The 14,072-nt window shown below is 33.4% G+C and overlaps 1 protein-coding gene across 1 annotated transcript in view; it reads right to left on the reverse strand.

Moving 5' to 3' along the window:
* LOC125049643 overlaps window positions 1–7,706 on the reverse strand; it is a 33,371-nt gene extending 25,665 nt beyond the window's left edge. The window contains exon 1 of the mRNA XM_047649041.1: window positions 7,349–7,706. Within this exon, the coding sequence (XP_047504997.1) occupies window positions 7,349–7,562 (214 nt within the window). The 5' untranslated portion in view covers window positions 7,563–7,706. The remainder of the gene's footprint in view (window positions 1–7,348) is intronic.
* Between the last annotated feature and the right edge of the window lie 6,366 nt (window positions 7,707–14,072).

Below are 14,072 nucleotides of genomic sequence, written 5' to 3' on the forward strand. Positions count from 1 at the left end.
AGTACTTATCAATCCCATATATTTAATATGGTCAGATGCACATAGACAACACGCCATGTGATCACACGCGGTAATATCCAATCGATTTGGATCGGCGTGTTGTGGATGTTGTGATGATGACGTCATGCGTCAATGCTTTCGAGTTTTTGACACGAATGTCAATTTATATACTTAGATATTTTTGGATTTATTTGGCGAAATGAACAACGAACAATTAATTGAGTTGGTGAAACAATATTCTGTTTTATATGACATGAGATTACCTCAATACAAGGAAAAAAACAGGGAGTTAGGATGTTGTTAGTTTAATACAAATAACCTGCTAATCAATTCAGTTTATTAGAAAAATACAGGGTGGGCCAGAAAGATTTGCGAATTTGAAAAAAATATAATAAAAAACCTAAATACAATACACAATTTTTTTTATTTCAATTAAAATAGACATCTGGGAAATTTATTTCTTAAAAATAACATCATCCAGGTGTGCACCATTGCGCTGCAAACATTCCTCGAATCTGAACCTCAAATTGGTAAAAACTTGCTGGCACATTGCGCGGGGAATAAATCAGCTAAATGACTTTTGAATTTGCAAGCGTGTCGTGGTGTCGCGTGTTGGTAATGTGCACGATGGACATCGGGTGTCGACACGACACGTCGCGTCGCGTTTTAGTAGTATGTTTCCGCCTTTAAACCAAACAAAAACGTTTCACGTGTGAATGAAATCGGTGTCCATATGTAATATATAACACTGTCAAGTATAGTGTTGTGTTGAAAGAGAAATTTTAAAGAAAGTTACGTATTCTCTACAGTATTTACTTTAACCAGGTATTTTAGCATTACATGTTTTTGTGGTCATATTATTTATTAATAAGGCCCTGTCCCGTCCAAGATCGTAATTGTATTTTAATCTAATTTTATTAATATTGATTTCTTGTCATGTTAAGTAAAATATAGTATCGTACTACCTGCTTTTATCAAAGCCGTAATAAAAATAAATATTCTTAAAAGTCAAAGAAAGAAGGCATCGATCTTCTACATTTTCTCTAAGCCTTACTAATTAATATTATTATTATGTAGGTTAATATTGTGAATACTGTTAATATGTTTTCTTTATATTTGTGTGTTGGAATTAAATGATACTATAACCCGAAGAGAAGGAATCACAATCACTTAACGATAAAATAATTACTATAAATAGTGTTTAATATATAAGTACTTTTAAAATAAACTTTTTTAAAGGCTTACTTTATAGATGAGGTAATAATAAATTTGATGATCACTTATGAACGTAACATAAAGTCGGGTGAAACTTATTTGCGTAATTAATTGTATAATATGTAAACAGTTAAAGAAACGTGAAAGCGTAATAAATAATACAATTAAATTATAAAGAATATTTTTTGTTTCAATAATTTCGAGTTTCAAATAGGGTCTTAGGGAATGATTTGTCTAAACATATTTATTAATTATTTTGCATTAGTAAACATTACAACATTTCATTGTAAATTAAATAAATTAAACTAGCCATTTCCGATTTTGCGTATGTTCCGTGATTGTAGGTATAAAACATTAATTTAAACATAAACTAAAATTTTACATACGGTTGTATTATCCCTAAGTACGAAGTAAATATAATAATTATTTATTTATTAAATATTTTCAAAATAAATCTATGAATAAATACCGGTGACACAGTTTAGGTGACAATTTATTACTTTGATTGGATTTTATTATTATCCCAATGACGGCTCGATTGTGTCTACGAAATTAGAAGGAAAAAAAACCTATTTCATAAAAATCACTTACAAAGAACTCAAACACTAACGACCCGCGTTACGCAAAGTTAACTTTCCATTTCGAATACTTCTAAAATAATATCCGCGGAAGTGCATTAGTAACATTTTCGTACTTTTACCTCTACTGATAAAAACGCGATGTAGAAAATTAAATATCGCTGTGTAAAGTATGTAGTTTTCTATTTAAATCAAAAAGCAAGTAAATTATTTGACCATTCAAATTCTTTTTATTTGCACTGATATAATAGTCCCGTATTGGGACATTACAAATTTGATGTTAATTCATATAAATAAATCACCTACACTACAACCTTTTTAGATATGGGCCTCAGATTTCTGTAACTGTTTCATGATTATTTTGTTTGTCAATCTATATCTAATAGGCAAGTAGGTCAGCGTCCTGTGCCTGATACACGCCGTCGTCTTTTTGGGTCTAAGGCAAGCCGGTTTCCTCACGATGTTTTCTTTCACCGTTCGAGCGAATGTTAAATGCGCACATGGAATAAAAGTCCATTGGTGCACAGCCGGGGATAGAACCTTAGACCAGGGATGATAGTCGCACGCTTAAGCCACTAGGCCAACTCTGCTAATTGATACAAAAAAAATGACACGTTAATTCTTATACAAAATGATTTTCAGATTTTATTATTATATTTTTAACGTAATTACACAAATAAAATATATCAAAATTAAAATTATATTAATTTATTCCTATTGAAAATAAAACACGCCTGAAGAGTAGCCGACGGCTGCCGGAAATCGATAAATATTTACTCAAAACGTTTTAGGAAATGACCAGTATGTATAATTTATCATATTAATAATTCCATGTTTGCGAACAAAATGTTTTTATTATATACATATGTCTCTATTATCCGTTACATAATAATAACATAGCTTTATATATGCAATTTACACGGGTAACGGGACAACTTTGTTTTCTTTATCGTTATTATACCTATTAAAAACCATATTGATCATCAGTTTTGTTACCATATAGATACTGAAATGGCAATCCAAACAATACTAAATTATTAATCTTGATAAATTTAAATATTAAATTGGATTTAATTGAATAACGAATTGGTCAGAGTTATCGCTGTTAAGATTGATATTCACGTTTCATCTACCTACCATTTTTGTGCCTTACAATGTGGCAAAATATTAAAAATACAACTTTCTGGTAAGCGGTTAACATCCGAAAAGAATTGCATAACACGATGTCATAAAGAAAGGCATAACTTTCACAAATCAAATGTTTTGATGTGAAACCAGTATTTTACATTCAATGAGTGGTTCGTGAACTGGTTACGGATGATTTGATAAATCGTTACGTCGAATTATCTATATGCGAAACAATATTTGCGTAATTATAGGCCAAATACTGTATGTGATATGAAAAAAATTGCCAAAACGTCATAGGTCGTTGGTCATACGTGGGGCACGTTTACTCAAAGATACCCAAACTAGATTTTTGTCCTATTGTTTTAATAATAATAATTTATTTATTTCAGATTATATCTTGTAGCAGGCCCTATGTGGCTACGTAAAGCTATAAACAGAGAAGAGTGGAAGTCCTTAGAGGAGGACTATGTCCAAGGACAAGCTGTATAACAGAAATCAACCGGCTTTCCGATTAATTATTAGTATTAATTTTGTTTTATTTTACATTTTTATGCACTAGTAATTACAGCAATAAAGGCTTTTATTATTATTTTTATATGTATATCGATATGTAGTTTTTGTTAGAATAACAATTCGGTCTAAGTTGCTAGTTAGTATAAAACAAACACTCCTATAGTGGGGCATGGACAGCATACCGACATTCAGGATACCATTGAGTGCTATGCCTAACATGATGCATCAAGGCCACTCTTTTCTGAAAGATGGCATTCCGTTAGTTTGGGTCTCGACATAAATAGCTGATGCACTGCAGAACCTCGGCAAGCCCAGTAGCAACTAAAACGTGTTGTTATCCAAACGGAGCGTATTTAACGCATTCTGGCTTATATATATATATATAAGACAATTTAATATGAATAATCTGAATTTTGGTAAAATAAAACTATTTTGGTTAACAATAAACAAAATTTGGGTATACCCAATATACATTACTATTATTTATTTATTACATAGTGAATTTAATACTGTATAAGTATTTTTCATTTCTGCTATATTTGTATTTGAAGTATACAAAAAAGTATCAAGCTATTTAAAGGTAGATAATAATAGTAATGTATACATATATACATATCTTGCACGCGTTTCGTGTTAATTTCTTGATCATTGTAATCAAGTTAAGTATCATGCTTTTATTACATTAATGCTATGTTACGTAATTATCTAATTAGTTTAATTTATGCCGATTGGTCTCCGTTATAGACGGAATGAAATGAAATGAAATCAATGAATAAAATATTATAGTAATGAAAATAGTTTATCATCTGTCTTACTTTGCTATATTAAGCACTTTCACCGAAATCTTCATTATTTCATTGAGGATACTTAGCAAAACGATCAGACTATTGGATCTAACTCTCAGTTAATTAATTTTTAATTCAGTCTAGTACGTCAAACGCCTTTAAGATCTTGACATATAGATCTTATCCAGATATTTATGACTCATTATTTTGTATTATAAGCAGTGAATTGTGCGTAAATAAAGAAAACCTATTTTATTTTCGCTTTCATACGTCAAACATGTTAAAATAAGGACAATCAGATTCTTATGGAAATATGTTATAGAAGGATATACATGTGTTAAAATGACACGAGAAGTAGGCGCAGTGCTAACCAGATCCATGCATCTTCCTCACAATGGAGTAGCCCTCAATATCGCAGCACACAACTCACGAGGGGACTCTTTGTATTGAAGAAGTCACATGGGTCCGCCAAAATAAACTCAGTGATATATGCGATACGTATACTTATTGCATATATCACTGAGTTTATTTTGAATTATTTATGGGTATATGTTATTCAGGTCATAGCCTACTCATATATGTACTTTTTTGTTATGACTCGGTATGACTTGGCTGTGGAATGGAAGCCTGGTTATCCATATCACAGGTTCTTATCTAGCTTGGAAACCAGTCACCCAATACTTTCTTGGTTGTAATCGTACTGTTTGTTTCAAATGTTATATGGGAGAAAATAAAGAATATTTATTTGTACACACTTTGTACGCTATTAATGTCTGCCATTACGGAATAGTCGACGCACCTGCATTCAATTCTCGGTGAAACAGGTTAACAGAACGTCAAGGAACATAATAAAATCATTGCCGCTACAATCACTAGGTACCTGACACACGCTGTTGACTTAAGGGTCTAATGCCGGCCATACACACTACGGTCTACCGGAGAGGTCCACCTGTGCAGGTAGACCGGAATGTGTGTGGGAATAGACCTGTGCAGGTTTTTGAACCTGCACAGGCGACCGGCGCAAGATCGAAAATCGATTCTTTCGAGTCCACCGGCATATAATATAAGGCATAAGGCATTTCTTAGGATGTTTTCCTTCACCGTACGAGATAATACTCAATGTACATATAGAAAGTCTATCAATGCACAGCAGTTATTCAATCCACTTGGCCAAACCTGCTCGAGGAACATAAACTCGACTAAGTGAAGTATAATTCACGTGAATAAAAATTAAAACTGGTATTGACTATTCTTATCAGTATTAATATTGACAGCAGAATATTTCCTCCAACCTTCGAGACCCTATAAGGTAGGCAAGGACTCATGGAATGCTCGGCCATCATTTATAAAAATATAATTCAATAATCTTATATTCTATAATTTTGTATAAGATGGATCTAGAAGGTCTCCAACGAGAAGGTTCTTAAATGAGTTGAAATGTCGGAAAAACGTATGTAGAACATTAAACAACGGACAGTTGCGTACCTGGGCCACGTGTTGCGTAATGACCTCTCCTTCAATTAATTATAATGGTTAAAATCCAGGGTATACGGCGTGTTGGTAGAAGGAAGAAATTATGAATTCGCAACGTTAGGGAGTGGACGGGTATTGCGACTGGGAAAGAGTTGCTGCTTCTGGCACAGGACAAGACACGCTTCAAGAGACTGATGGCCAACCTCCAGTAATGGAGAGGCACTAAAAGAAGAAGAAGATATTCTATTTAATTTCAGCAAACTCCGAATGTACTCATATGGAAAGATTGTAGGAGAGAATCCGAGGATCGTATTTGAAATAGTTTCACCTTTTACTACAAAATATGTTAAAGAATAAAGCCGGGACAGACTTAATTGATATATCAAATGTTACTAATGAGTTTTATTGGAGAATGCTATGGGATCAACTGTTTAAAATTAAAATTTAAAATTATAATATGAGCCAGGAGACTGCATATAGACAATAATACCCCATATCACACATCATCGGGTCCTATATAATCCTGTCCCAACAGGTGACCCAAAATCAACAAGAATGCATAACCAAAAAATTCACAAACGAAACAACAAATTAATTAGGAAAAAACAAATTAAAAAAAAAAGTAACTAATATAGGCACTAACAATACGACTTTTTGTCAGTTTACTCAACGAACTATAAAAAAGTAATTAACTGAATTATTACAGCGAATCATATGTGCCCTTTTCAGAATGAGTCCTAGCTGCGGGCACATTAGTAACGGCGGACGATGTCGTCTTCTGACGTATCCATCAGGCACATAGAAGATAAGGCATTTTAGTACTGCCGTAATTTATTAAGTACATAACAAGTGCGAAATCTCGGCGTACTCTAAGCTCGTTGTAGCCCACAGAACCAAGAATAAACTTGTTATACTGGAATATAATGTTGTCGAACAGGAGTCAACCCTTTGCTATTAACGTTACTGAATGCTATCCTTAAGTCGATTCTTAGCGCTACGTATAAATGTCGTATGTCAATAATGTATTGTATTTGACCTAATACGGGATTGGATATCCTTTTAAGCTATTAGGCTCAACACGATAATTGGTTTGAAAGATTCAGTCATCTCTTTGACAATATACAAGAAATTAATAACGGGAAAAACATTTAGTTTAATAGGGCTCACTTATTTTCATTATGAATCATGTGCATCGGAAAAAGGATTCGGACGATGAAGGTCCGTCACCTAACCCATAGGCGCATATGGCGCCTAGTCGCCTTGAGTCCCATATTATCCTCCCGCACTAGGCAACGGCGCAGTTGCGCAGCGGTAGGGAATGCGAAATGCATTTCTCCAATTTAAAAAAAAATAGGCCATGAGATACTGGGCATCGTATTATTAGCTAAGTCTAAGAAGAATTACAGTTTCTTAAGGATTTAATATTATCTTAAAAGTTTTAATATGTGTGACCTTCACTTAAAAATAATAGCGGTCGAACAAAAAATTTAATTAGAGTAGCTCGCGTTCCATTGATGGCTTTATATTAGATTGGGTTGTACATAACAATTATTCTCTTATAAAATCTTAAATAAACTGTTAATTTTCTTTTTTTGTAATTAATTAAAAACGTTTAACTATTTATAGGAATGAGACCCATAATAATTGATAACTCACTTTTCAAAGCTTTTCCTTCAGGTGTGCACCTTAGTCCATTAATTAAACACTCCACATAATTTCTGACTAGTCTCTTACTATTAAAAAGTGCATCTACATCTAAATAATCATATCGAGAGTCATATTTGGGCATATTTTTCATAGCTTCAATGTCTTGCCCCGAAACGTCGTACACCGCACTGGCACAAAAACACAACACTATTAACAGCCGCATTGTTGGAAAATGTGTTCGTCAATTGTCAAAAAATCGGTACTCCGCGGTTTCCCGCGCGAATGTTGGTGACATTCGTGCGTTCGCGCCGAGATTGTGTTTTGTTGTGTTGCGCGCGCAACTCGACCGGTAGTTTAATAACAAGTGACCGCTTTACGCCTGCTGAGCAAGAAATCAAGGGCAAAAGGATTCAGTGAAGGGTTGTGTATGGCGTGATCTTTGGTTCTTTATTAATCAAATAAATAATAGAAGGAAGATAACTATTTATTTATACTTCGCTACCTTATACAAAAACTTACATATAAAAAAGCAGGTTACATAACCTATTAGGCAACGGGCGGCCTTATCGCTAAGAAGCGATTTCTGCCAGGCAACCCTTATATGGAATATATAAGGGTTGCCTGATAATCTTAAGCAAAAAATTGCAATGTTTGTTTAGTAGATAATTATAAAATTTGAGAACAGTGTTGGCTTAGTGGCTTCAGCGTGCGACTCTCATTCCTGAGGTCGTAGGTTCGACCCCGGCTGTGCAACAATGGACTTTCTGTCTATGTGCGCATTTAACATTAGTGCGAACCGTGAAAGAAAACCGGCTTTTGACCCTAAAATATGACGGTATGTGTCAAGCACAGGCTTATCTACTACTTGCATATTAAATTGACAAATTATCATGATACAGATTCAGAAATCTGAAGCCCAGACCTAAATAGGTTGTAATGCCTGATTTTTTCTTTGTTTTTTTTCGAGATTCCATAATAGACAAGCACCCACCAAGAGGCAGAGTGCACACCGTTTATAACCAACTTCAAAATAGCATATAAATTCTACATGAAATGTATTACTTCTCGGTGTACTTGTGCGCCTTGTCCATGTGGCCAGCCTACGCTGATCATCACCGTCACCAAGTAGGTAGCGCCACTAGTTTGAATTTGGGTGTTGAGCAAGGTATCGAATACAATATCCCTAACTCTATGTGCCTTAACCACTAAATCACTGTATGGATAAAAATCCGTGTACGGTTATGTTATAGTAACTGTAATTTACCGTATAGAAACCACTTGTTTTAAATAAGATAAATGTGTATTAAAACCGGAGATTAGGCTAAATAATAAATTTTAATATGTGATTCAAAATGATAATATTTTCGTTTCATCAGGACAGCCTGTATATGTATAAATATATCGTATAAAAAATATTATATAGCTGAAATTTATCACTTATTTTTAAATTTCAACTACAACTTTTCATATTGGCATTGACACAATTCAAAATTTCATTTTACGACACAACACATAATTCAATAACAACTTATCAACAATAATAAATATCGGAGTCTTCGGTTATCGGTCTTATGTTACCTTATGTTATCGGCTCACCTGATCTTAAGTGATACTGTCGCGTTGTCGGCCTTTTAAGATACTTTCCTTGAAGGACCCTAAGTTAAATTGCTTCGGAAATACTTCAGTGGACAGCTGGTTCCACATAGTGATGGTGCGCGGCGAAAATTGCCTAAAACGCTCAGTTGTGGTACGACGGACGTCGAGGTAGTACGGATGGTATTATGTATTCTGCCTTGAAACTCAGCTGCAGGTTTTAGACCGCACAACTCCTATGAACACTCTCCATGGTAAATGCGGTAGAAGATGCAGAGAGATCCCACATCTTTACGCCAAGGGATTAAAAGTGACATTATTCATCATTTACCTATAAATAAGTGATTTATTTATTTGGGAAACAAAACAGATACATCTATAATCTATATACATTAAAAAAAGTTAAAATATAAAATTAACACATTGGATGTATACACAAAAAGTTTCACTAATAAAAAATATGATTTTATTATTATTATTTAAATTTTTAAATCGGGAGAACGACAAATATACTAGTAGCTATAATAAAGAAGAAAGATACAAGGATTATTACATTAATAGTTGTTTTAAATTATTTTTAAATGAATCAGTAGAGGAGTGCGAAAAAGGGTCGATGTTATTGGCAGAATCCAAAGCAGAACACATCCTATAAGAGGCTCGCGTGATACAAAAATTCTCCTTCGATTTCTTTATGAAAATAGCGAAAACTTCTTTGAAAGTCATTAAACGATTGCTAAATATTACATTAACTTTCGATTATGCATTTAAAACATCATACATCATTCGGTAGATGACTAAACAATTATAGATTCGCAAAGCGATTAAGTCTAGGAAGTTCTATTGTACTAGATCAGCCATTCGGAACAGCAATCAGGCTTTGTAGATTACATGTGAAGTAGGTAACGATATAATCTACAATTGGTTGCTGAAGATTGGAAACGTGAATTATTAACACGAGTAAGCAAAATATTATTTAATAAAATGGACCAGCCCTGTGATTCTGTAACTCACTTTTCGAACTCACCGGTTTTCGCATCGGCGGTCGCTCTGTGTGTTACAGAAAAAGTAAAAAGTGAGTTACAGAATCGCAGGGCAGTGTTGGCCTAGTGGCTTCAGCGTGCGACTCTCATCCATGAGATCATAGGTTGAGCCTCGGCTGTGCACCAATGGACTTTCTGTCTAAGTGCGCATTGCTCCTGCACCGTTCGTGTGGCTTGTTTTAGAACCAAAAAGCCGACGGCGTGTGTCAAGCACAGAAGGATGATCACTTACTTGCCTATTAGATTGATAAGTAATCATGAAACAGAAATCTAAAGCCCAGAGGTAAAAAGGTTGTAACGCCGCTGATTTATTTTTTATTAAATGAACCTCAATATAAATTGTAGTGCACGATAGCTTGTACCTATAGTAAAATCATTAATGTTAAAAAAATTAAGTACTTAGAAAAGAGACTAAGTTCTAGATGGGAAACATTATTTTTGAGGCAGCAAGAAACATGACTTGTTAACTCAGTCTGACGGAAATCGATTGGACTGTTAGTGTTAAATTAATTTGTCTCCTACTATGGCAGAGCCTAGCTCAGTTGTGAAGGTATAGTCGAACTTTTTTACATTGTACTTTTAGCTACAACCAAACAATACATCTAAGATACACCCTCGTAGGAAAGGAACGTGCCAATTCTTCAACTCCCCAGCAACAGACCCGTAAATGTAATGACAGCGTCCAATATCACTTAACAAAACAATACAAAATTTTGCGAAATAATTCGAATAAATCTTTACATGTTCGTACGGTTTAATGTAACCATTAATAGTGTTATTCCTGAGGAAGGTTTTGGTGTATAATTCGTTATGATTAATTGTAAATTGACTGAAATATAACGATTATTTTTAAAGAAGTCGAAAAAATCTTGGCATCGATTAGTATGAGGACGTATGTAAAAAATTAACAAAAGAAAATCGCGTAACATTTAAATGAAATTATTTGAATACAAAAACGGTAAATATTTAGAAAGTTTACTGTATTATATGTTTGTATAAGTACTTATTACGCTTTTAACCTTCTAACCCACTGCACTATTTGGAATATTAATTATCTGTTGCAAACAACTGTTAAGTATGAAAATTTATATTAAATGACCGAGTTCTCGCGAACGAAAATTACGACTACTTAGCTGACACTGTTATTGTTAGGAAAGATTCTGAGAAAACGTATTTTATTTATTTATAAAATAAGTTTCATATTAAGACAAACATTAATGTATAATATTAAATTTTATTTTTGAACATTTATGTTCAGATTCTTTAGATTATTACTACAAAATAAAACCATATTGTATAGTGATAATAATACACGTTACTATTAAAGTCATTGTACACTATAAGATAAACAACATTTTTACAGTTCATCATTCTTTAATTGTCACACATTTTAGATTTTGTAAAATAATTAGTAGATTAAGTACTGTGTGTGATGTCGTAAGCTTAATAACTAAATAAATAAATAAATTCACCAAGCGGGACATGTTCAGGTATATTTTCCGATGTAATTTAAGTGTAGTTTCTTCCTAAATTCCGATAAAAAGAAACAAATAAGCATACAAGTTACACTTCGTTTTTGCCGACTTTTTGTTGATATGGAAATCCAAGGGAATTTCCCAGAATTTATAACAAACTTTAACATTTAGTCTCGCTACTTGAAAGTTATTTATTTTTATTTGATTATATATCAAAACCATTTGTGTTACATGCTAATTGATGTACATAATTGTTTTATTAACAACAGATAAATTAGAAAAAATCTAAGAGCGGATCCAGAGGAAACGGCCGCCTGGGGCGTAGAAGTAAAACTTTAGAACTTATGAAGAGAATCTCAAAAATAATAATAAATTAAGTTGTACAAACTTTAATTGTCGTAGTAAATTTTATCTATGCATCATTTAACGAGGTTCCAGTATGGCCTTTAGTTAATTTTCCTTCCTTGTCTAGTGATTTGTTTAGAGTCCAATTAATTAAGGTTAGCAACTCATTCAATAGTCTTCATTCAGGCGTTTTTTCAATGACATTATTATTATTAAGCGTTTATTGCTCACACCCTTCGTAATATATGACATTTGTTTAAGTTACATATAACCTAACTTAATCCAATGATCAGCGTGTTGTCATAGGCCTCTTCCAGCTGCTTCCATTATTTTCTAATGTTAGCTCTTCTTGTTGTGTTGTGCCTCCTATTATCTTTATATCGTCTGCCCATCTTTTGCTCTGTATTCCTCTTTTCCTTTTTCCATCTTGTGATTGCCATTATGTAAATTCTCTTCTCCTGGACATTTACATCCTATTCTTTAATTGAAATTTCAAATTTCAATGACTTGGTATGAATGTATTGCCAGGATAAATAAGTATTATACCCGGTAACAGCATAAAGTTTAAAAATATAACTTAAAGTTGTACTTCAATTAGTCATGTAATTAATATAAACATTAAAATGGTATTTTTATTAACATTGTTAAAATATTCTGTGATTTAATTAGGCCAAGCCCTAATTACTCGTTAAATTGCGTTCCTACTGTATTTATGTTATCAATAATTCCTCAGCTCTTATATTATTTATGCATAAACGCTCTATCGGCCGTATAGAGATATATCTATTAAAGAATATCACAGCAAGTTGGACAACAATCTTCGTTCTCAAATTTAATAAATAATGAAAGTGAAGTGTGTAAAAGGTACACAAAACTTTTTAAATTTGTTTTAACTTTCTTTTTATTAATTTTTTTTATTACTATGTACGTTAAGAAAATTGTAAATACTGTATAAATAATGAGGTTTTTAGTTTTTTTTATTATTCTGATATACTTCGACCGACGCAATGGTAAACGTTAAGTGATATTTTTAGATAAATAAATAACTGTGTAAATAAAATATTAGTAATATAATAATAATAATAATATAGTAATATGAGTTTATTCTTAAGAACTAATTATTTAGCGAAAGTAGCTGTCCCTTTTCTTTACGAAAACGCACATTACACAAATAGAGGCGCTTAGTTTTCTTAAAATAATTTTTTGTGTTCAAAATTTTCTCATAGGCCTAACAGTTGTTCCGCAATTTTATTAAATAGATAAACATCAATTTGCTAGCGTAATTGTGGTGACATTCCTAAGTAGAAACTGGTCTGTAATTGTTAGATAATTAAGACTTCGTGTAACAAGGTCTATGACAATAAAACAACGGGCAATGTACTATAATGCAAAAAATACGCAGCCGATCTAAATAGACGATCTCTTTTAGGCATCTCTTATAAAAACTTATTGTGTAGTTATGAGAAGGACTTAGTTTAAAAGTCGTATAACATATAGTCGTAACATATTAATAAAAATAAATCAGTGGCGCTACAATCTCTTTGGGTCTGGGATCTCAGATTTCTGATACAGAATGACATGATCATTTTCAATAGGCAAGTAGGTGATCAGCCACCTGTGCCTGACACAGGCCGTCGACTTTTTGGCTCTAAGGCATGTCGGTTTCCTCATGATGTTTGCCTTCACCGTTCGAGGGACTGTTAAATGCGCACATAGAAAAAAATCCATTGGTGCAGGGATCGAACCTACGACCTCAGGAATGAGGCACGCTGGAGCCACTAGGCCAACACTCCTCTAATATATTAATAGAGAGAAACAAATCAAAGGGACTAAGGCACTGAAATGTGGAACCAGCTGCCCACTGAAGTATTTCCGAACCAATTCGACTTATGGTCCTTCTAGAAAAGAGCGTAACAATTCTTAAACTGCCTGCAAGGCACTTGCGAGCCCTCTGGCATCGAGAGTGTCCAAAGGCAGCGGTATCACTTAACACCAGATGAGCCTTCTGCCCGTTTGCCCCCTGTTCTATAAAAAAAAATTATGTAACCCATAGAGTGATCTACGACAGTTGGTTAACATTGAGATCATGCATTCAAATCCCGGCGGTACACTAAAAGTGCTTACTATGTGTAATTGATAAATGATGGTACAGTGACGTGTTAATGTTCTACACATTAAGGGTACCGGATTGTCTTAGAACCAAAGCTCGACGAAGGCTTCATCTGCTTGCCGCTTAAGAATTGCTTTTTATTTAATAATACCAGATGAAAAAATGTATTA

The sequence above is a fragment of the Pieris napi genome, chromosome 1 (assembly GCF_905475465.1).
Source record: "Pieris napi chromosome 1, ilPieNapi1.2, whole genome shotgun sequence".
In the NCBI taxonomy this organism is placed as follows: domain Eukaryota; kingdom Metazoa; phylum Arthropoda; class Insecta; order Lepidoptera; family Pieridae; genus Pieris; species Pieris napi.